The sequence below is a fragment of the Rhinoraja longicauda genome, chromosome 3 (assembly GCF_053455715.1).
Source record: "Rhinoraja longicauda isolate Sanriku21f chromosome 3, sRhiLon1.1, whole genome shotgun sequence".
NCBI classification, from domain to species: domain Eukaryota; kingdom Metazoa; phylum Chordata; class Chondrichthyes; order Rajiformes; family Arhynchobatidae; genus Rhinoraja; species Rhinoraja longicauda.
The window spans coordinates 69,861,963-69,887,218 of NC_135955.1; the positions used below are offsets into that span (position 1 = coordinate 69,861,963).

Sequence of the window (25,256 nt, forward strand, 5' to 3'; positions counted from 1 at the left end):
CAATTAAAAACAATACCAAATGAAGGTAACAGATGAGAATATAAACCCCTGTATCATAATTCTAATCTCCCATCCTCCGAAAAGCAAGGTCAAGATTTCTTTTTTTTCATCTTAAAGATGTAGGCCCATATTCTGAGTACTGAGTATATTTTAAAATATTACTAGGGAGAGATAAATATTGTCACATTTACAATAATCAGAATACATCTGTCCAATATTTTATAATAAAAATGGAATTCAACAAACGTCACGTCTTACCTCTCTCACAGCACAGTCATGTGGAGCCTCCTCTTTATTTACTTTACCCTTTGGAAAACCCCATCCAGATTTTGCCAAATAACCCTGAACAAGGAGCACCTGGGTAGATAGCAATGTGATCAAAATTAAGTTGCATTGTATATATTTATTATTTTTTCATTGGCATTGAAAAATGTGAACAAAGAAAACTGTGACACTGTCAACGTCTTACAATTCTTAACATATGCATTTTCACTAAACCAAGCTAAATCAGTGTTCTCTATTGGCATGGTATATATTCCAAACAATTCTTATTTTTGCCTCCCAGACCCTCAATTTCAATATACTGTCACAGCAATGCACATTCCTGCAAACTGTAAATCTTCAATGGGAAATTACAACAAAAAAATGCAATTTAGTCTTAGAACTGTGCTTATGATTAAATATTAAAAACATCTACCAACAAATGTTCATAGTTAACTTTTCCTTTGCCATTCAGACTGGAATGCACTATTTGATCAAGGTAATATTTTCCGAAATTGTTTAAAAAAATGTAAACACATTAAATTTGAAGTGGATTGCATTATGTTCTCATTTTCTGCTGATTAACCACCAGTGGATATATGTATTGCAAAAGTTAGGCTAAGAAGCACTGTGGGACATGGGGAGGTCACACATTGTGGCTGGAGCCACGTTCTGGAGTATGGGCCCAGCCAATACTGTTTAGTACTCAGGATATCAATTTTGCCCCTTTCCTCACTCAGTCTATTCCCTCTTAACTTTTTCTTTTCTGAATACTTATTGGATTCTTAGAAGCCACTATTAATGTTGCTTTGCCTGCTGTTTTTTTTGCTAAGGCATAGGACTCTCCACATTCAAAACAAAACATGGAACTCTATTTTTTTAAATTAAACATCAAAACTATGTTCAACTACATTTTTCAACTACATGTGCCAGCCCCCCCAACACCCTATGTTATGGCTGGTTGGGTAAGGTAAATTTGTCCTAAGAGAATACTCACATCAACTTGCGTTTCTTGATGCATGCACAATGGAGCGGCATCGCATTATGGAAAACTGCAATACTGACCATTACTAGAAACACAATCCCCACCCTGCCCCCTGTGATGCAGGGTTAATTTGTATTTGCAAATTCCAATAATTCAGCATCTGATTCACTGGGACCCAGAACCTGCATTCCCTTGAAACACACTGGGAAAATTATTATTAAAAAGTGGATTTAAATAAAGTGTGTTAGAACATTGATATGGATAATATCCAGTAATCTTGGAATCTGCTAGTCCAGCACCAAACAGGCCATGTTAGCAAAGTTTTACTGTATTAGCCTTTTAACACTAGCACACCACCTGTACTAAAAAAAAAAACTGTGCTCTCATCAGAAAGAGAGCATTGGTCCAATCATCCTGGGCCTCCTGATTCCTGAACTGAACACAATGCTGATTAACCACAGCAACTTTCATACCTGGGTTTCTGATAACCTTTGAAAAGAGCAAAGTCAGGGGAGAGCCTATCTCCTCCCAAGACCACAGAGTCAACTCGTCCATGCCACGAAGTTTGGTTCTACAGCTTTCCTCCTCTAAAAAGTTACCCCGCAGCCACCTATGCTCCTGTTCCATCCTATCTAACTTCTCCTTTCTATCAAGCCCACCAGTCCCAGCAACATCCTTATGAATCTTTTCTAGTCTATCTAGCTTAATTATATCTTTCCTATCATATGGTGACCAGAACTGCACACAATATTCCAGGTAAGGTCTCACCAACATCTTATACAACTGCAGTGCAATGTCCCAACTCTTTATCAATCCACACCCAATGAAAACAAGTGTCATATACCTTCTTCACCACCTGTTGCCACTTTTATGAAATGATGTACTTGGATCCCTCTATCTCTCTAACCTACAATGTTCCCCAGGACCTTGTCATTTAACTTCACAAAACACATAATTTTGCATTATCTGAGTTAAACCATCTACAAATCCTTTACCTACTTTCCCAGTTGATCTAGATCCTGTAGTAGCTTACACAACCTTCTTCACTGTTCTCCACACGACTAATTTTGGTGCCATCCACAAATGTACTAATCACAAGGTCATAAGTGATAGAAGAATTAGGCCATTCGGCCCATCATGTCTACTCCGCCATTCAATAGACAATAGGTGCAGGAGTAGGCCATTCAGCCCTTCGAGCCAGCACCGCCATTCAATGCGATCATGGCTGATCACTCTCAATCAGTACCCCGTTCCTGCCTTCTCCCCATACCCCCTCACTCCGCTATCCTTAAGAGCTCTATCCAGCTCTCTCTTGAAAGCATCCAACGAACTGGCCTCCACTGCCTTCTGAGGCAGAGAATTCCACACCTTCACCACTCTCTGACTGAAAAAGTTCTTCCTCATCTCCGTTCTAAATGGCCTACCCCTTATTCTTAAACTGTGGCCCCTTGTTCTGGACTCCCCCAACATTGGGAACATGTTTCCTGCCTCTAATGTGTCCAATCCCCTAATTGTCTTATATGTTTCAATAAGATCCCCCCTCATCCTTCTAAATTCCAGTGTATACAAGCCTAATTGCTCCAGCCTTTCAACATACGACAGTCCCGCCATTCCGGGAATTAACCTAGTGAACCTACGCTGCACGCCCTCAATAGCAAGAATATCCTTCCTCAAATTTGGAGACCAAAACTGCACACAGTACTCCAGGTGCGGTCTCACCAGGACCCGGTACAACTGTAGAAGGACCTCTTTGCTCCTATACTCAACTCCTCTTGTTACGAAGGCCAACATTCCATTGGCTTTCTTCACTGCCTGCTGTACCTGCATGCTTCCTTTCAGTGACTGATGCACTAGGACACCCAGATCACGTTGAACATCCCCTCTTCCTAACTTGACACCATTCAGATAATAATCTGCCTTTCTATTCTTACTTCCAAAGTGAATAACCTCACACTTATCTACATTAAACTGCATCTGCCATGTATCCGCCCACTCACACAACCTGTCCAAGTCACCCTGCAGCCTTATTGCATCTTCCTCACAATTCACACTACCCCCCAGCTTAGTATCATTTGCAAATTTGCTAATGGTACTTTTAATCCCTTCATCTAAGTCATTAATGTATATCGTAAATAGCTGGGGTCCCAGCACCGAACCTTGCGGTACCCCACTGGTCACTGCCTGCCATTCCGAAAGGGACCCATTTATCCCCACTCTTTGCTTTCTGTCTGTCAACCAATTTTCTATCCATGTCAGTACCCTACCCCCAATACCATGTGCTCTAATTTTGCCCACTAATCTCCTATGTGGGACCTTGTCGAAGGCTTTCTGAAAGTCGAGGTACACCACATCCACTGACTCTCCCCTGTCAATTTTCCTAGTTACATCCTCAAAAAATTCCAGTAGATTTGTCAAGCATGATTTCCCCTTCGTAAATCCATGCTGACTCGGAATGATCCTGTTACCGCTATCCAAATGCTCAGCAATTTCGTCTTTTATAATTGACTCCAGCATCTTCCCCACCACTGATGTCAGACTAACTGGTCTATAATTACCCGTTTTCTCTCTCCCTCCTTTCTTAAAAAGTGGGATAACATTAGCTTCCCTCCAATCCACAGGAACTGATCCTGAATCTATAGAACATTGAAAAATGATCTCCAATGCTTCCACTATTTCTAGAGCCACCTCCTTAAGTACCCTGGGATGCAGACCATCAGGCCCTGGGGATTTATCAGCCTTCAGTCCCATCAGTCTACCCAAAACCATTTCCTGCCTAATGTGGATTTCCTTCAGTTCCTCCATCACCCTAGGTTCTCCGGCCCCTAGAACATTTGGGAGATTGTGTGTATCTTCCTCAGTGAAGACAGATCCAAAGTAACGGTTTAACTCGTCTGCCATTTCTTTGTTCCCCATAATAAATTCCCCTGCTTCTGTCTTCAAGGGACCCACATTTGCCTTGACTATTTTTTCCTCTTCACGTACCTAAAAAAACTTTTGCTATCCTCCTTTATATTATTGGCTAGTTTACCCTCGTACCTCATCTTTTCTCCCCGTATTGCCTTTTTAGTTAACTTTTGTTGCTCTTTAAAAGAGTCCCAATCCTCTGTCTTCCCACTCTTCTTTGCTATGTTATACTTCCTCTCCTTAATTTTTATGCTGTCCTTGACTTCCCTTGTCAGCCACAGGTGTCTCTTACTGTAATACCGACACTTCCGATTTTCAATCATGGCTGATCTATCTCTCCTAACCCCATTCTCCTGCCTTCTCCCCACGAACCCCGATACCCGTACTAATCAAAAATATATTAATTTATGCCTTAAAAATATCCATTGACGACCTCCACAATCTTCTGTGGGAAAGAATTCCACAAATTCACCACCCTCTGACTAAAGAAATTCCTCCTCACCTCCTGCTTAAAGGAACTTCCTTTAACTGAGGCTATGACCTCTAGCCCCAGACTCTGCCATTAGTGGAAACATCCTCTCCACATGTACTCTATCCAAGCCTTTCATTATTTGCCAAGTTTCAATGAGGTTCCCCTCATCCTTCTAAACTCCAGAGAGTACCCACAGTGTTAACATCATATGTTAACCCACTCATTCCTGGGATCATTCTTGTAAACCCCTTCTGGACCCTCTCCAGAACATCCTTCCTCAAATACGGTACCTAAAATTTCTCACAGTACTCCAAATGCTGCCTGACCAGTGCCTTATGGAGCTTCACCATTACATCCCTGTTTTTGTATTCTCGCCCTCTTGAAATAAATGCTAGAATTGCATTTGCCTTCTTTACTACATGTCAAATAAATTCTCATCAAAATCATTAACGTAAATGCCAAGCAAGTGGTCCCAGCACCAGTAACTACTAGCAGTGGCTGAATGCCAATGGTTGCCTTCACACTGCCAATCACAGCCAGGTTGAATTGGCCTAATCTTCCATGGAAATCACTGACATACACTTGTTTAACCAAATGTTAATGTTCATGTTACTTTCCCAAACATTAAACTGTATAAAGCCTATGTTACCCCAGTGGTCATTCCATATTACAACTTACATTTTCTAGTGTTTCATCAAGTATAATTGCACCATATGTCGGAACTCCCATCTTGTACTCCTTCCATTCATCCAAAATCTTTTCCACATCATCTCCTTTTCGAAGTAAAAATGAACAGTGACTGAAGAGTGCAATTTGAGTTAAGATACAAAACAACAATTTGGTTTCACCGCTTTCTTCCTGGCATATTTTTATGGTAATTGAGCTGAATTTGACAGTACAAACTCCAAATATTGAACAAGAGATTCTCAACTTGGATCCCAAAAACCTGAAAGGGAAATTAATATAGGAGAATGGGAAAATGAGTATTTCCACAATTGTGATAGTCCAAGAAAGAGTGCGAGTAGAGTCTCAATTTTCATCAGACACAGGAGAGAAAGTAGATAAAGTTTCTCAAGAGTTTAGAAAGAATGGGATAGAAAAGTGCAAATAAAGACATATTCTGTGGAAAACTAGATGATTCCCATACGCTCCAAAATCTTGCTACAGATCAGATAGTTATTTCATAAGATTCCTGTTAACAAAATATAGATCAATTGAAGTCAAAAGGATATCAGATTTGGCAAAATCTCTTATCCCACACTGAGGCAATCCTGGTGTATTCTGCAAGTAGAAGTCCAAGTAAAACCAATGGGCCAGCTCAATCTGAAAGCAGACTCGGATCGCATTGTCCCTTTCTTCACTTGGAATATGCAGAATGAATCGGCTGTTCAACAGATAAGTGGCATGTTTACAATTATCAACTGTTAATATCACTGGCCATTATAAAATAACTTGGGTAAAAATCACCACATGCTATGTTACACTGCAATAGCTTGAGGTAGCTTGCAAGTTCCAACAGATCCTAAAGTATACATTGAAACTAAGTGAATTTCATATAACTCTTGATGCATTTGACTCCTTGACTAGAACATTTCTATGTTGACACAACGCTAGTAACATATTAAAAGGCACAAAGACATAAATCACTACAAAGCTAATGAACATTTCAATGCAAAATCCCAGACCGCATTTTGCAACACTCCCACTGTACTTATAGCTTGATGCATTAGAAACAAAAACACATCCTCAATCAGCACTTTAAAGAATGAACTTCAAAGACTGTCTTTATATTTATCGATTCATCCAAAACGAAGTAACTTTTTCAATTAATTATCACCCAGAATTTAAACATGGAGAAAATCTGAAAATCTACATAAAATACTAAAATGGGATATTTTCCAATAATGAAATTGGAAAAAAAAAATCATGCAAAATCATTCCCCATCCCAGGAATCTATCTTCTGAATCTTTGCTGCACTCCATCCATGGAAAGTGTATCCTTCCATGGGTAGGTGGAACCAGACCGAAAACAAAATATTCCAAGTGAAGTTTCTCTTGGTCTCATATCATAGGATGGCACGACAACCTAACCCTTATGATAAAAAGGAACTGCAAATGGTAGTTTATACTAAAAATAAACAGAAATGCTGGAATAATCGGAGGATGAGGAAGCATCTCTAGAGAAAATGAATAGGTGATATTCAAACTGACTGGGAGGGGGGGGGGGGGGGGGGGAGGAGAGAAAGAGAAATGCTGGAAGTAAGAAATAACCAGGACAATTTAGGGCCAGTTACAGATGACCTCAGGCAAGGAGGTTCCACGATAGGCCAACCATTGGCGAGGTGAGCCGAAGAGGGATACATAGTTTCGTACTGTGGAGCGGGTTAACGGCATTTTAGTGGAGGAGTGCAGAGACAGGAATTGAGAGTAAGGGACAGCGTCTTTGCAAAAGGCAGGGTGAGAGAAAGCGTAGTCAAGATAACCGTGGGAGTCAATATGTTTGTAGTAGACGTCAGTCGATAGTGTGTCTCCTGTGATGGAGGCAGAGAGATCAAGAAAAGGGATAGATGTCAGTGATAGTCCAGGTGAATTTGAGGGCAGGGTAGAAGTTAGATGTAAAATTAATGAAGTACATGAGTTCTGCACAGGTGCAGGCAGCCCCGATGCAGCAGAGAAAGTGTTGGAGAATAGGACCAGTGTACGTCAGGAACAAGGACTGTTCAATGTAACCAACAAAAAGGCTGGCATAGCTGGGGCCCATGCAGGTACCCACCTTTAACTTGGAGAAAGTGAGAGGAGTTAAAAGTTACTGAAGACGAGGATGTTCCACTAGGCGGAGGAGAGTGTTATTCGAGTGAAATTGGTTGGGACTCTGTTCAAGTAACTAACCCCAACTCTTGCGATGAAATCGCCTTATAATAAAGGCCAGCATACTATTTGCTTTTCTAATTGCTTGCTATACATGTAAATTAACTAATTGTTTTTTTGTATGAGGACAGGACTTGTCTTGCAATCTTTCCATTTAAAAAATAATCAATTTGTCTATTATTGGAAATCTCATTTACTATATTGCCTGTCCATTCACTCAACCTGTCCATACCATCTTTCCCCCTCCCTGACGCCCCCATCAATACTGCCCATTAAAACCTAGTAGTTCACAAATTATTTCACTTTCATAAATGCATTTGGACTCTGCCCAATCATATTAAAGTGCCTGTTAACACATCCCTAGGAAAAAATGTGAAATCTTTTCCTATTTCTGTCAGGCCAGCTGGTCTGTAGTTCCCCATTTTCTTTCCCTCCGAGTTCCTCATTCAGTCTCAACCTGTTTTTGACTATTTCCAGAAGGGTTTGCATAATTTCTTTCTGTGACAAATATTTATTCCGACATTTGCTACACTCTGATATAATTCTTGTTTAATTTAGTTTAAAGACAGTATGGAAACAGACCCTTCAGCCCAGATTCCATGCTGAGCATTGATCGACCGTTCACACTTGTTCTGTTATCCCACTTTCTCAGTGACTCCCGAGACACTCGCAGTAATTTTACAGAGGCCAATTGACTGAACAACCCACACATCTTTGCGATGTGGGAGGAAACTGGAACACCTGGGGGGGGGGGGGGGGGAGGAAGAGGGAGGGGGGAGGAGAGGGTGCTGCACCAATGCAAGAGAGGTTTGGGCCCAACGGTTCCATTGGTCTAGTGACCTCTAATCCTAGACTCTCCCACTAATAGAAACATCCTCCCAACATCCATTCTATCCATGCCTTTCACTATTCTGTATGTTTCAATGAGGTCCACCCTCATTCTTCTAAACTCCAGCGAGTACAGGCCCAGTGCCGACAAATGCTCATCATAGGTTAACCTACTCATTCCTGGGATCATTCTCGTAAACCTCCTCTGGACTCTCTCCAGAGCCAGCACATCCTCCCTCAGATAGGGTGCCCAAAATTGATCACAATTCTGGCCTCCTTTACATCAGTGCATAGACAAAACAACTGTTTCGCTGAACATTTGACCTCAGTCTGCCAAGGCCTGCCGGATCTCCTAGTTGCTAACCATTTTAACTCCCTTTGAATTCCCATAACTCATTCTGTTTGGATAGCTACAACCTGACAGTAAGAACATTGAATTATCCAATTTTTGGTAACTAACTACAAACACCACCCCTTTATTTCCATCCTGCCTTCCTAAGCCCGACCTGCATGGACACCCATTTTTCCCATCTCCTTCCATAGGCTTCATATTTCATGCTTTTTCTACCCTTAACTTACTACCTTTTGTATTTTCATCTCTGGCCTTTGTCCAACCATCTGCGAATCAAAACCCACCCCCACCTGTAACCATAGACACAAAAAGTTGGAGTAACTCAGCAAGGCAGGCAGCATCTCTGGAGAGAAGGAATGGGTGACATTTTGGGTCGAGACCCTTCTTCAGACTGGACTCACCTGTAACCACCTATCACTTGCCAGGCTTTGCCTTGTCCCTACTTCCCTTCCACTTTTCTCCCCCCCCCCCCCACCATAATCAGTCTGAAGAAGAATCCCAGCTCAAAACATCCCCTACCCATGTTCTCCAGATGCTGCTGAGTTACTCCAGCACTTTGTATCTTATTTTTGTAAATCAGCTTTTGCAATTCCTTGTGTCTCAATATTTTATGCCCTTTGATCTTTCTTGACTCCACTCAAAATCATTCTATATTTTCATTTTCCAAGCTTTCATTCTACAATCTTCATCATCGCAGCTATGAACAGTGAATAAACGCAAGCATATTTTCTCAAAAAATTAAAATTTAACATTGTTTCTGAATGTTACTTACATTCAAGTTCAACTTTGATTTTAGTTTATGGAAGGTATTTATTCACAAAGTGCTGGAGTAACTCAGCGGGTCAGGCAGCATCTCGGGAGAGAAGGAATGGGTGACGTTTCGGGTCGAGACCCTTCTTCAGACTGAAGACTAGTTTATGGAAACCTGATAAGCACAATACTTTACAAATCCTTGATGCTATCATACAGAATATGTTCACATGTTGGACTGAAGTACTAATTTCCTGCAGGTTCCCAGCATCTTCCTTGGGAGATCTAAATGCTGAATTTCACGTTAAACTTGGCACAGGTTCAGCAATTCTATTCATTTCAATGGAGAGGAACAGCTTCAAGGAAGGTGGGAAACTTCCAAGTAATTTTGTTTTAACTAAATCAATTAACTTAAATGTATTTTACAGTTGTTAAGTGTGTTCAGGTGTTTATCTTTTGGAGTACTGTGTGCAGTTTTGGTCTCCAAATTTGAGGAAGGATATTCTTGCTATGGAGGGCGTGCAGCGTAGGTGCACTAGGTTAATTCCCGGAATGGCGGGACTGTTGTATGTTGAAAGGCTGGAGCGATTGGGCTTGTATACACTGGAATTTAGAAGGATGAGGGGGGATCTTATTGAAACATATAAGATAATTAGGGGATTGGACACATTAGAGGCAGGAAACATGTTCCCAATGTTGGGGGAGTCCAGAACAAGGGGCCACAGTTTAAGAATAAGGGGTAGGCCATTTAGAACGGAGATGAGGAAGAACTTTTTCAGTCAGAGAGTGGTGAAGGTGTGGAATTCTCTGCCTCAGAAGGCAGTGGAGGCCAGTTCGTTGGATGCTTTCAAGAGAGAGCTGGATAGAGCTCTTAAGGATAGCGGAGTGAGGGGGTATGGGGAGAAGGCAGGAACGGGGTACTGATTGAGAGTGATCAGCCATGATCGCATTGAATGGCGGTGCTGGCTCGAAGGGCTGAATGGCCTACTCCTGCACCTATTGTCTATTGTCTATTAATATTATCTGGCAACTTGTGCATTTGGTTTGGCCTGAGATGACATCACCTCTCAGTTTGGAGATTCAAGGCTCCCTCCTTAGTGCAGTTCATCTCCTGCACATTTCTGCATGAAAATTTGCAAATATTTGCAAATCCTCCTGTGGAATCCACTCATCCCAATCTTCTTCCAGTCCTGCTGCCCTCAGATCCCCATTTTTCTCCAAATCTACTTGTGCCTTTGTTGTTCTACCATTTTCAGATGACATTAAAATAGTGGTTTTGTATCAGTGAGGATGGCTATCAAGAATTACAGTGGGATCTTGATCAGCTGGGTGATTGGGCTGAGGAATGGCAAATTAAGTTTAATTCAATAAATGTGATGTGTTCCATTTTTAGAAGTTAAACCAGGAAAGGACTTTCACAGTGAACAGTCCGGACCTGGGGAATGTTGTAGCACGGAAAGACCTAGAGGTATAAGCACATTGTTCCCTGAAAGTGGTGTCACAGTTGTACAGAGTGTTCAAGGCAGCTATTGGCATGCTGACCGTCATCAGTCAAGGTATTTGGATATCATGTGCAATTGTACAAGATATTGGTGAGGCTACATTTGGAATATTGTTCTACCAGCTGGGTCACTAAATCGCCCTTGGTGGTGGTGTGGTTATCCCCTGAATATGTGGTAACAATTTGGTTTCACACTGGGCAGTTCAGTAATAAAGGTTAACTTGTTGAAGTTCTGATGTCACATGTAGGTCCAGACTGGGTGTGGACCATAAATATCCCTCTCTAATGTACAATAACGAACCCAAGGGTTTTTATGACAATACAATGGTTTCACAGACACCATTAATGCCTGCCTATTTTCTGTTATATTTTGAATCATAACATGGAAACAGGCCCTTCAGCCCAAATCAATGTTGATCACCAACCACCGCTTTACACTAAACCTAGATCATTCCATCATTCAATCTCACCTCATTCTCATCACTCCTCCCAGATTCTACCACTCACCTACATAGAAACATTGAAAATAGGTGCAGGAGTAGGCCATTCGGCCCTTCGAGCCTGCACCGCCATTCAATATGATCATGGCTGACCATCCAGCTCAGTAACCTGTACCTGCCTTCTCTCCATACCCCCTGATCCCTTTAGCCACAAGGGCCACATCTAACTCCCTCTTAAATATAGCCAATGAACTGGTCTCAACTACCTTCTGTGGCAGAGAATTCCACAGACTCACCACTCTCTGTGTGAAGAAATGTTTTCTCATCTCGGTCCTAAAAGACTTCCCCCTTATCCTTAAGCTGTGACCCCTGGTTCTGGACTTCCCCAACATCGGGAACAATCTTCCCGCATCTACACACTAGGAAAAATTTACAGTGACCAATTAGCCTACCAACCTGCACAAATTGGGGAGGTGGGAAGAAACTGGAGGACCCTCGCGGCAATCACACACAGATAGCACCCAAGGTCAGGATCGAACCTTGTTCTCTGGTACTGCAGGCACAAGCATGGTTGGTTTTCCACACAAGGTTTCATCTAGGATTATAAATTACTCATCCAGTGAAATAACCATAATGATAATCATCATAGGGGTAAGCAACAGTGTGGTTAAATTACTGCATTGGGAGCCAGAGTCTGGACAATAGATCCCAAAACATGAGGTTGAATTTTCTCTGAGAAATTTACATTCCAACCGTGAATGAACAGTCTTTTTCTTAGGGGTGGGGAATCAAGAACTAGAGAGCATAGGTTTAGAGTAAGAGGGTAAAGATTTTATAGGAACCTGAGGAGCCACATTTTCCACACAGAGAATGCTATGTGGATGGAACATGCTACCAGAGGAGGTGGTTGAGGCAGGTACAATAGCAACATTTAACAAACACATGGCCAGGTACACGAATAATAATGATTTGGAGAGGATATGGGTCCATCGCAGGCAAATGGGATTTGGTTATGTGGGCATCTTGGTCAGCAGGATGAGTTGGGCCAATGGGCCTGTTTCCTTGATGTTTGGGTCTAAATTGTCACAAGATACAGTAGGTTTCATCCTAAATCTGGCAAAGTTACCAAGGCAGTACAGTGACAAATGTATAGGTTAGCTGTGTACTGTTTAAAGTGGTTTTCTTTTCCAATACGCTGCACAGTTCACGTAAAACTCATCACTGTGAAACAATACATTAACACTACATCTACACAAGAGGCAATTCAAGTCAGTGGTCAACCAGTTCTATTCTGCTGCCTATGAAGAAAAAACATTATGCGCGTTTCTGGAATTTCCGCCAAAAGCACTTATTGTGCCCTTTAAAAGTGTGAAGTCTTGCACGTAAAACGATTTAAACATTAAATCCATGACTTGTTAGTTTGCTTTTTTTTAATAAACGGTAACTGGATACCGTGAATAAATGGAAAAAACGAATTAAAACATGTTTTTACAGTAATACGGAAGATGCGTTCTCTTTTTGCCTACTTATGCAAAATAAATATGTGAAAATCCCAAACTCGTCTTCCAAATTGGATTCAATGCTAACTTTGGCCCTCACTAGGCGGGCTCTCCATCCGAGTGCATTTCCTCCTCTCAGGCCCTCACTTCCTTCTTCCACCCACATCAGGTCAGGAGCAATCCCTCGGCCGCGGGGCTTGCATGCCGCTTCCCGTGTGTTTACCTGCACAGATCGTCCAGCACCCCGGTTGGGATCTCCACTCTCTTCCCCTCCATGCCGCACACATGCCACTGCCCTGCTGCTGCCGCCGCTCGCTGCTGCTGCTGCCGTCTCCTCTTCCGGGAGCCCAGATAGCTCCATTCGACCCGGCCTTTGTGACGTCGGCGCTGATTGACAGCCCCGCCGAGCCCGCTATCCTTAAATTATTTCCTTCAAAGCGAAGGACACTCGAGGGGTGGTTAATCCTCGTTGATAGTCAGGAGAGCCAATCGGATGTTACGGCTTGTTGCAAAATCCATTTTCAAATAAAATACTGGGGTACACTCCTATTATCAACACCACCCATCATAGTTCAAAGCAGTCACAACATCTCCGGGGAAAAGGAAGAGCTGACATTTCAGGTGAAGGAATAGGTGACGACGTCACCTTTTTTCCAGAGAAGCTGCCTGACCCGCTGAGTTACTCCAGCTCTTTATGTCCATTTTCAGTATCTGCAGTTCCTTCCTACATAGTTCAAAGCATATCATTTCCAAGCGATCTTGTATTTATTTAAAGTTTACTAACCTAAATAATCAATTTCCTTCAATCGCAAATTATTCTAATTAATTTTAGTTAATTAGACAAGTCATCACTGAACTGGAGTCACTCAATAGGTCTGGCAACGTCTGTGGAGGTAATGGATAGGCCACCATTTTTTTTTCACCATCCTTCCCCTGTCCCGTCTTTTATCCCTCCCTTAGGTGTAACATATCACTCCTCTCCTTATCTGACACTATTTTGTCTCCTTTTCATCTCTAGCCATTGTTCACCCAAGTGCAAATCAACCACCTTACCTGCATCCATCTATCACTTAAGATAGATACAATAACCCAAGTCAGGCAGTACCTCTGGAGAAAAGGAATAGGTGACATTTTGGGTCGACACCCTTCTTCAGACAGTGGTGTAAACCAGCATCTGCACTCAACCTGAAATATCACCTATTCCTTTTCTCCAGAGATGCTGCCTGACCTGCTGCGTTCCTCCAACTTTTTGTTTCTACCTTCTATGTAAACCAGCATCTGCAGTTCCTTCCTATCCACCTATCACTTGCCAGGCATTGTCCCACCCCAACTGTTTTCCAGCTCCCCCCCCCCCCCCCACTACAATCGGTTTGAAGAAGAGTAGCAAACTGAAACATTGTCCAGAGATGCTGATACCAGCATTGCAGTTCCTTGTGTCTCCAAGTTATCACTGAAAATGTTCCAATACTGTTCCATAGGTTATACTACTTTGAAACCTTCACTTTGAACAGGGGTCATCAGTAATTAAAATTTCAGGAAATTTCATACTATTCCAAACTTCTAAAATCAATTGAAGATAGACACAAAATGCTGGAGTAACTCAGCGGGACAGGCAGCAACTCTGGAGAAAAGGAATGGGTTACTGTACCCTTCTTCAGGCACTGCAAATATTATGTCCTATTCTGTGCCCACTGGTCTCCCTGTGGTTGTTGGCCATCAGGTGTGCTCACAGAGCAGAATCTTTGGCCTATGTTGAGCTGCGCAGCCAAGAGAGGGAGAAACAGTAACTTCCATCACATCTGGGCAAAATTAGGGCACATGGTATTGGGGGTAGGGTACTGACATGGATAGAAAATTGGTTAACAGACAGAAAGCAAAGAGTGGGGATAAATGGGTCCCTTTCGGAATGGCAGGCAGTGACCAGTGGGGTACCGCAAGGTTCGGTGCTGGGACCCCAGCTATTTACGATATACATTAATGACTTAGACGAAGGGATTAAAAGTACCATTAGCAAATTTGCAGATGATACTAAGTTGGGGGGTAGTGTGAATTGTGAGGAAGATGCAATAAGGCTGCAGGGTGACCTGGACAGGTTGTGTGAGTGGGCGGATACATGGCAGATGCAGTTTAATGTAGATAAGTGTGAGGTTATTCACTTTGGAAGTAAGAATAGAAAGGCAGATTATTATCTGAATGGTGTCAAGTTAGGAGGAGGGGGAGTTCAACGAGATCTGGGTGTCCTAGTGCATCAGTCACTGAAAGGAAGCATGCAGGTTCAGCAGGCAGTGAAGAAAGCCAATGGAATGTTGGCCTTCGTAACAAGAGGAGTTGAGTATAGGAGCAAAGAGGTCCTTCTACAGTTGTACCGGGCCCTGGTGAGACCGCACCTGGAGTACTGTGTGCAGTTTTGGTCTCCAAATTTGAGGAAGGATATTCTTGCTATGGAGGGCGTGCAGCGTAGGTTCACTAGATTAATTCCCGGAATGGCGGGACTGTCGTATGTTGAAAGGCTGGAGCGATTGGGCTTGTATACACTGGAATTTAGAAGGATGAGGGGGGATCTTATTGAAACATATAAGATAATTAGGGGATTGGACACATTAGAGGCAGATAACATGTTCCCAATGTTGGGGGAGTCCAGAACAAGGGGCCACAGTTTGAGAATAAGGGGTAGGCCATTTAGAACGGAGATGAGGAAGAACTTTTTCAGTCAGAGGGTGGTGAAGGTGTGGAATTCTCTGCCTCAGAAGGCAGTGGAGGCCAGTTCGTTGGATGCTTTCAAGAGAGAGCTGGATAGAGCTCTTAAGGATAGCGGAGTGAGGGGGTATGGGGAGAAGGCAGGAACGGGGTACTGATTGATAGTGATCAGCCATGATCGCATTGAATGGCGGTGCTGGCTCGAAGGGCTGAATGGCCTACTCCTGCACCTATTGTCTATTGTCTATTGTCTATCTAAGAGCGTCCCCATTGTTGTGGACCTTGAACTTTTTTATCTGCACTCTGCAGCTGTAACACCAAATTTTTATTTTCTCTTTACAATAGTGTTTTTGTGCATGCTCTTATTTGCCTGGACAGCATGCAAAACAAAGTTTACACTACCTCTCAGTATATGTGACAATAATCAAACCAGTACTAATTTACATGGTGTACTTGCAGCCTGTCCCCAGCAATGTCTTCACAAGGCTGATCAAATCAAGGTGTAACTCTGAACCATATCTCAACATTGACTCACCATTATGTGCCCAAGCTTGCCCAACACCAGCCACTAAAACCCTGGCACATAGGATTCTAATGCAGAAGGTAGAATTTCAGGCAAAACTCACAAGTAGAGCAACACACAGCATTCCGACTGCAGGATCAAGAGCATTGTAGCCAATCTGCTGTCAAATGAGGGACCAGTCCTACTTTCTAGGAAAGGCCTCAAAGACCTGGAGAAGATGCAGATAATATTTACTAAAAAATATCCAGAATAGGGACTGAAATTTTGTTGAGAAATAAATAGGTTGGGATAGCTTTCCTTGGATCAAAAAAGAGAGAGCAGAATTAATCAAGGTGTTCAAAGGTATTCAGAGTTTTTATGAAGTCAATAAAGAACACCAATTTCCATAGGTAACAGCAGAGGCGACATTAAAAGATGATTAATAAAATTAGAGAATCAGAGGTGAAAGGGTGAGATCTTTATAATATTATATCAAACTGGTGGCATGGTTTACATTTCTCTTGACTTTTTCCTCCATTTAATGCTTCTCAGAATGTTATGTTGCTCAAATTAGGGCCTTCTGTGCATTTCCACTTGTGATTCCACACCATTCCGTGATAGTGTTGGCAACTAACTGTCCCATGATTTAATGTTAATTAAATATCTCCCTCTTTGGCACTCCAAAAATCCATTAAAAAACCTTAATTCCAATTTTTCAGCTTATTGTCTCTTGTGACCAATTGTATTCTTGAGACATATTGAGTTGATTCGGCTTTTGAAAATATCAGGAGGAAGAATTAGTGAATAGTGCAGTTGTCAATGTCGGCATAAAACACTAGATTTCAGCTGAACAACTGTGATTGATTCTGGGAACCACATTTAAGGGGGCATGTCAAGGCAGATGAAGCAGATTTACTCAAATGCTACCAAGGATATGGTGTAGAGACTGAGAAGCCAGTGCCAAAGAGTAATTATAGCACCAAACATACCCTTCAGTCCAATTCTTCAATGCCCATGTTGCCTAAGCTAGTCCCACTTGTCTGTGTCTGGCCTATATCCTGACAAAACATTTTGTTGTGGACGAACCTATTAGACGAATGGGAAATTGGATATATTCTGGGAATCATAAAGAAATGGAGAGTTACCATCAACCCTGCTCCATATTCCACGGCAGGATAGGTAAACCAACAACCTCAGCATCGAGGCATTAATTACATTCATCCAATTCCCACATGTGGACCATTCTCATGCCCGACAAACTCCCAAACAAGACCATTTATTCCAAGCAGGCAACTGAACGGTCATCTCATCTATCTTTAATCGGATTTTATCTTGCAATAAATGTTGTACACTTTATCTGTACACTGTGATGGCTTGATTGTAATCATGTACAGTCTTTTCTTTGCACAAAATATAACACACAAATATAGCACACAAACTAAAGCTTTTCAATGTACCTCAGTAAACTAAACTAAGGGACCATCTAACAAGGAATGTTCCTGGAGATGCACTCATCCAAGTAAGAGTACTCCTTCATGCGCCTAACATGCCTCTTGCACTAAAGCCATTGTGTGAAAATTTTCAGATAACAGGAATTCTCAGTAATGTTAAAAGTAAAAACACAGATAAGAAAAAAGTGAGAGATAAGGGCCAAGCAACTTTTACAAAGGAACAAGAAACCTTCACATCATTAGATAGTCACTAAAATTGCGCAGTTTAAACAAAAAAAAAGTAAAATTCATATTATCCACTTAGTCAACAGGGAATCACTGAAATAAAATAAAAATCTTGATCAGCTGGGCAATTGGTCTGAGGAATGACTTATGGATTCTAATGCAGGTAAATGCAAGCTGCTGAATTTTGGGACATCAAACCAAGTCAGGACCTTCACAGTGAATGGTAGATCTCTGGGGAGTGTTGTCGTGCAGAGGGATCTAGGAGTGCAGGTACAAAGCTCCCTGGAAGTGGCATCATATGTAGATAAGGACTTTAGATGTTCCCGAACCGGAAATCCTGGATGAACAAGGAGGTACAGAACCTGCTGAAGGCACGCAACAATGCCTTTAAATCTGGTGACACTTCAGCATACAGTGTTGCCAGATCACACCTAAGCAAAGGTATTAAAAGGGCCAAAGACACCCATAGGCAACGGGTGGAAGACCACTTCAACACCACGGACACCAGAAGCATGTGGCAGGGTGTCAGGGACATCACTGGCTACAAGAGCAGCCCTGCCTGCCCCCACAGCGATATGGCACTGACCAACGAGCTTAACACCTTCTTTGCCCGCTTTGAAACTGGCAAAACCACCTTGAGTGAAAGAACCCCAGCCGAGGCGGTGTGACAGGTCTTGCAACTGAGCACACAGGAGGTACAACGCGCTCTGCAAAGGGTCAACCCACGCAAGGCTGCAGGACCGGATGGAGTTCAAGGAAGGGTACTGAAGGACTGTGCTGAACAGCTGGCTGAGGTATTCACCAGGATCTTTAACCTGTCATTATCTCTGGCTACGGTCCCCAAGTGCCTGAAGTCTGCTATCATAGTTCCGGTGCCGAAAAAAGCAAAGATCTCCAACCTGAACGACTACCGCCCGGTTGCCCTAACGCCGATAGTCATGAAGTGCTTTGAGAGGCTGGTCCTCTCACACATCAAATCCAGCATCCCTGACTCACTGGACCCACATCAATTTGCATACAGGGCAAACAGATCCACAGAGGACGCCATCTCTCTGGCTCTTCACACTGTCCTGACTCACCTAGAGAGACAGGGCACGTACGTGAGGATGCTATTCATAGACTATAGCTCCGCCTTCAACACGGTCATCCCCACCAAGCTCATCACCAAACTCCACCAGCTAGGCCTTAGCTCGTCATTATGTGACTGGATCCTGGACTTCCTGCTGGAACGACCGCAGGCAGTGAGAATGGGCCCGCACCTGTCCTCCACTATCACCCTGAGTACCGGCACACCACAGGGCTGTGTTCTGAGCCCCATGCTCTACTCCCTCTTCACACACGACTGTGTTCCTGCATTCGACACCAACACCATTGTCAAGTTTGCAGATGACACAACGGTGATCGGGCTGATCACCAACGGGGATGAAACAAACTATAGAGCGGAGGTGCAGAACCTGGCGGACTGGTGCTCGGATAACAACCTGTCCCTAAATACCACCAAGACCAAGGAGCTGATCATCAACTTCCGTAGGTCACATAACGGGGAATATGCCCCGATCTCTATCAACGGGGTCAGTGTGGAGAGAGTGTCCAGCTTCAAGTTTCTGGGCACTCACATTTCGGAGGACCTAACATGGTCCAATAACACTGCTGCGCTGGTCAAGAAGGCACAACAAAGACTGTTCTACTTAAGAACACTGAAAAAGTCTGGTCTACCCCAACAGCTGCTGACGACCTTCTACCGCTGCACCATAGAGAGCATCCTAACGCATGGCATCCCTGTGTGGTACCTCAGCTGCACGGAGGCAGAAAGGAAAGCTCTACAGCGGGTAGTCCATAGAGCTCAGAGGGCCATCGGAACACAACTACCAGACTTGGAGGGCATCTACAACACACGATGCCTCAGAAAAGCCACCAGCATCCACAAAGACTCTTCACACCCCTGCAACAGTCTGTTCGAACTCCTTCCATCGGGCAGACGATACAAGGCCTTCTATGCCCGCACCTCCAGACTCAGGAACAGCTTCATCCCCAGGGCCATAGCTGCTATGAACCGGTCCTGCTGAGCCGGATGGCCACAACGCATAGATCAACTTGCACTTTACCCTGTCCAAAACTGTTACAACTGTTTCGTTTCGTTGGGTTGCTGCTGTCTAAATTACCTAAATTATTGCATCGTATGGGAGGCGCATTCCCAATCTCGTTGTACCCCTGGGTACAATGACAATAAAGATATATTGAATTGAATTATTGAATTCCTAGGAGTGTAGGAGGCTGTGGGGTGATCTTATAGAGGGGTATAAAATCACGAGGGAAATAGATAAGGTGAACAGAGTCTTTTACTCAGCTATTGAGGGCGTGCAGCGTAGGTTCACTAGGTTAATTCCCGGAATGGCGGGACTGTCGTATGTTGAAAGACTGGAGCAATTAGGCTTGTATACACTGGAATTTAGAAGGATGAGGGGGGATCTTATTGAAACATATAAGATAATTAGGGGATTGGACACAGTAGAGGCAGGAAACATGTTCCCAATGTTGGGGGAGTCCAGAACAAGGGGCCACAGTTTAAGAATAAGGGGTAGGCCATTTAGAACGGAGATGAGGAAGAACTTTTTCAGTCAGAGAGTGGTGAAGGTGTGGAATTCTCTGCCTCAGAAGGCAGTGGAGGCAAGTTCGTTGGATGCTTTCAAGAGAGAGCTGGATAGAGCTCTTAAGGATAGCGGAGTGAGGGGGTATGGGGAGAAGGCAGGAACGGGGTACTGATTGAGAGTGATCAGCCATGATCGCATTGAATGGCGGTGCTGGCTCGAAGGGCTGAATGGCCTACTCCTGCAATTATTGTCTATTGTCTATTGAAATCAAGACCCAGAAGACATGGGTATGAGGTGAGAGAGAAGATTTAACAGTATCCTGAGAGGCAACTTTTTTCACACTGAGGGTGGTGGATATGTGGAACCTGCTGCTGGAAGAAGTACTTGAAGCAGATACAAAACATTTAAATGACATTTGGACAGGTTTATGGAAAGGAAATGTTTAGAGGTATATCGGCTAAACGTGGGCAAGTGGGACTAGCATAGATGGGACATCTTATCAGCATGAACAAATTTGGCCTACTGGCCTGTTTCCATGCTGTATGATTTTATGATTCTAAGTAGAAAATACTGGAAAATCTCACTAGGTCAGGCAGCAACAGTGGAATGAGCATTTAGCATTTCTGGTCAAAGAATCTTCATCAGAACTGATAAGCACTTGTGACTTCCAGTGATAGGTGTGACTCCCTGACATTTTACCAGAATCTAAGGCTAATCTGGTAAAATGATTAGTCATACTACAATTTAAGTAAGAATTTTCAACACTGCATAATCTATTGAAGACACTGGAGTAACTCAGCAGGTCAGGCAGCATCTCAGGAGAGAAGGAATGGGCGACGTTTCGGGACGAGACCCTTCTTCAGACTGATGTCAGGGGGGCGGGACAAAGGAAGGATATAGGTGGAGACAGGAAGACAGTGGGAGATCTGGGAAGGGGGAGGGGAAGAGAGGGACAGAGGAACTATCTAAAGTTGGAGAAGTCAATGTTCATACCACTGGGCTGCAAGCTGCCCAGGCGAACTATGAGGTGCTGTTCCTCCAATTTCCGGTGGGACTCACTATGGCACTGGAGGAGGCCCATGACAGAAAGGTCAGACTGGGAATGGGAGGGGGAGTTGAAGTGCTCAGCCACCAGGAGATCAGATTGGTTAACGCGGACCGAGCGCCGGTGTTGAGCGAAGCGATCGCCGAGCCTGCATTTGGTTTCGCCGATGTAAATTAGTCATCAAACCCACTGACAAGGGAGGCGCTGTGGTAGTCTGGCATGCTGACCTCTACCGGACCGAGGCCAGACGACAACTCTCAGACACCTCTTCCAACTTATCCCTGGACCATGACCCCACCGACAAACACCAGACCTTTATCATCAGCACCATCACGGACCTCACCATTTCCGGCGATCTACCCTCCAATGCCTCCAAACTTATAGTTCCCCAGCCCCTCACGGCCCGATTCTACCTCCTACCTAAAATCCCGGCAGACCCATTGTCTGCCTGCTCATGTCCCACCGAACCTATTTCCACCTACCTCGACTCCATCCTATCCCCCCTGGTTAAATCCCTCCCCACCTACGTCCAAGACACCTCACATGCTCTCTATCTCCTCGATAACTTCTGGTTCCGAGGCCCCCACTCCCTCATCTTTACCATGGATGTCCAGTCACTCTACACTTCCATCCCCCACAAGGATGGTCTCGAAGCCCTCCGTTTCTTCCTCGACCATAGAACCAGCCAATCACTCTCCTCCGCCTAGGAAAGCTGGTTCTTACCCTTAACAACTTCTTCTTTGACTCCTCCCACTTCCTCCAAACCAGAGGCGTAGCTATGGGCACTCGCATGGGCCCTAGCTCTGCCTGCCTCTTTGTCGGGTACGTCGAACAATCCCTGTTCCGGGCATACACCGGCCCCATCCCCGAACTCTACCTCCGCTACATCGACGACTGCATTGGTGCTACCTCTTGCACCCATGCAGAACTCACTGACTTCATACACTTCACTTCCAATTTCCATCCTGCCCTTAAATATACCTGTACTATCTCCGACATCTCCCTCCCGTTTCTGGACCTCACCATCTCCATCCAGGAGACAGACTAGTGACTGACATCTACTATAAACCCACTGACTCGCACAGCTATCCGGACTACACTTCTTCCCACCCGGTCTCCTGCAAAATGTCTATCCCCTACTCCCAATTCCTCCGTCTACGCCGCATCTGCGCCCGGGATGAGGTGTTTCACACTAGGGCATCAGAGATGTCCTCATTCTTCAGGAAACGGGGCTTCTCCTCTTCCATTATAGATGAGGCTCTCACTAGGATCTCTTCCACATCCCGCAGCTCCGTTCTTGCTCCCCCTCCCCCCACTTGTAACAAGGACAGATTCCCCCTCGTTCTCACCTTCCACCCCACCAGCCAGCGTATCCAACAAATCATCCGCCAACATTTCCGTCACCTACAACGGGACCCAACCACTGGCCATATCTTCCCATCACCTCCCCTTTCTGCGTTCCGCAGAGACCGTTCCCTCCGTAACTCGCTGGTCCACTTGTCCTTTCCTACCCAAACCACCCCATCCCCGGGCACTTTCCCCTGCAACCGCACGAGATGCAACACCTGTCCCTTTACCTCCCCCCTCAACTCCATCCAAGGAACAAAACAGTCTTTCCAGGTGAGACAGAGGTTCACCTGCACCTCCTCCAACCTCATCTATTGCATCCGCTGCTCCAGATGTCAACTTATTTACATCGGCGAAACCAAACGCAGGCTCGGCGATCGCTTCGCTCAACACCTGCACTCGGTCCGCGTTAACAAATCTGATCTCCCGGTGGCTGAGCACTTCAACTCCCCCTCCCATTCCCAGTCTGACCTTTCTGTCATGGGCCTCCTCCAGTGCCATAATGAGGCCCACCGGAAATTGGAGGAACAGCACCTCATATTTCGCCTGGGCAGCTTGCAGCCCAGTGGTATGAACATTGACTTCTCCAACTTTAGATAGTTCCTCTGTCCCTCTCTTCCCCTCCCCCTTCCCAGATCTCCCACTCTCTTCCTGTCTCCACCTATATCCTTCCTTTGTCCCGCCCCCCCTGACATCAGTCTGAAGAAGGGTCTCGACCCGAAACATCGCCCATTCCTTCTCTCCTGAGATGCTGCCTGACCTGTTGAGTTACTCCAGCATTTTGTGAATAAATACCTTCAATTTGTACCAGCATCTGCAGTTATTTTCTTATATAATCTATTGTAGAGTTCGCTTGGTGACACAACTTTTAGTCGGCCTGATTTTTTAAAAATTCCCCTGATTTACACTCAAAGAGTCTAAATGAAAACAACAATTCTGAATGAGGAACTGCAGCAAAAGGCATTCTCCAAAATGGCAAATGGAGGCCAAGCTAAATAAAATAAGCAGTTCACCAAAGCATGTATTAGAACTTCATAGAAGGATGTGGTTAAGCAAGCCAATACAATTGGTCCCGCCCCCCTGACATCAGTCTGAGGAAAGGTCTCGACCAGAAACGTCACCCATTCCTTCTCTCCTGAGATGCTCCCTGACCTGCTGAGTTACTCCAGCATTTTGTGAATAAATACAATATTCCATATTGGTAGGTAGGGTGAAATCTGAGAAACTTTCAAACTTCCTGAAAAATAGCATTGTTTAAAATCCTATTATAATTCCTCTTAACATACAGTATTGAGGGTGGAATTAAACAGGAAGCGAATACACATAATAGGAACATAAGAAATAGGAATAGGATTGAGCCAGATGGTCCCTTCAGCCTTCAACAAGATAACTGATATCCAATCTTGGCTCCTCTTTCCTACCTGTTCTCCATAACCTTGACTCCCTTATTGAGAAAGAAATCTATTTCATCTTTGAAAATATTTAATGATGTCACAATAAATGGTAAGATTCTGAGCAATGCAAAGAAACAGACGGACCATTGGACACAGGCCCAGAGATAACGTTCTAAGTGGAGGGATGGGATACATCCCTCTATTAGTTTATCTCTTTAACAGTAAAAAAACCCATCTTGGCCACATCTTTTGTTCTCCAGTCAGTTCTGATCATCATATTGTAGAAAATAGAATATTTTATGGCAGAGAGGATACAGAGGAGATTTCTGCAAATGCTACAAAGACTGGAGAATTTCAGCTGCGATGAGTGATTATTGGGGCTGTTGCTTTCCCTGGAGGCTAAGTGTATTTAACTGGGGATTCGCACGTATTACCTTAAATCCACCATTCCACTTTAGCAGTGTGCCTATTTTATTCCTGCAAGTTACCTCCAAGCAAGTTACCTGCCAACACCTTTTAACGTCTTGTTTCTGGTCCTGTATTAGATCAATTTCTACAATCCTCTCTTCAAATTGTTGAGGTTTTCCTGAATATCTTCAGGACAAATCTTAAATTTGTAAATTACAATGCCTCTCCCTCCAGAAACTAGAAATGAATCAGATTTTGTTTAGCGGGTAAACTGGCGTATGGAGCTGACAGTTGAATCTTATACGCCAATAATGTGTCTTCTTGACCTATTCGACACTTAAAGCGGAGTTTTCTTTAAATTCACGTTGTACTTACCGGCCAGAGAAACAAGACGTGCAAGTCCTTTTTTCCCGCATAGACCTCGCTGGTCAATAACCAGGCAGTAAATCGTAAGTGTGACAATTTAGTTATAAAGTTGAATTATTTTTTTTTTTAAATGGTCACCGAAAATGGAGCCAATCGTGTAGAAAGTATGCTTAATGGGTTTTTTAAACAAAATCTCGTAGAAAGTGTGCTTAAAAGCATTAGGATAGGAAACTGAGTTGCAAAGACCTAAACTAGTGAAGAAACTAAGAACTGCAGACGCTGGTTTACAAGAGTGGATACAAAGTGATGGAGATGGTGTGGCGGGAGCGAGCAGTTGGGAGGTGGGTCGCACGCGCGAGAGAAAGCCGGG

General features: G+C 43.8%; 1 protein-coding gene across 5 annotated transcripts in view; it reads right to left on the reverse strand.

Moving 5' to 3' along the window:
• Positions 1-24,969, reverse strand: part of dcp2 (decapping mRNA 2) — a 53,392-nt gene extending 28,423 nt beyond the window's left edge. For 3 of the 5 annotated variants that reach the window (XM_078396339.1, XM_078396337.1, XM_078396336.1), the window contains exons 1-4: positions 13,084-13,233; positions 5,855-6,006; positions 5,301-5,428; positions 259-357 (exon numbers count right to left, since the gene is read on the reverse strand). In XM_078396339.1, the coding sequence (XP_078252465.1) occupies positions 259-357; positions 5,301-5,428; positions 5,855-6,006; positions 13,084-13,136 (432 nt within the window). In that variant the 5' untranslated portion in view covers positions 13,137-13,233. Of the gene's footprint in view, positions 1-258; positions 358-5,300; positions 5,429-5,854; positions 6,007-13,083; positions 13,259-24,895 lie in introns of those variants that run through there. The other 2 variants (XM_078396338.1, XM_078396340.1) reach the window with 2 other exon arrangements.
• Positions 24,970-25,256: the final 287 nt, after the last annotated feature.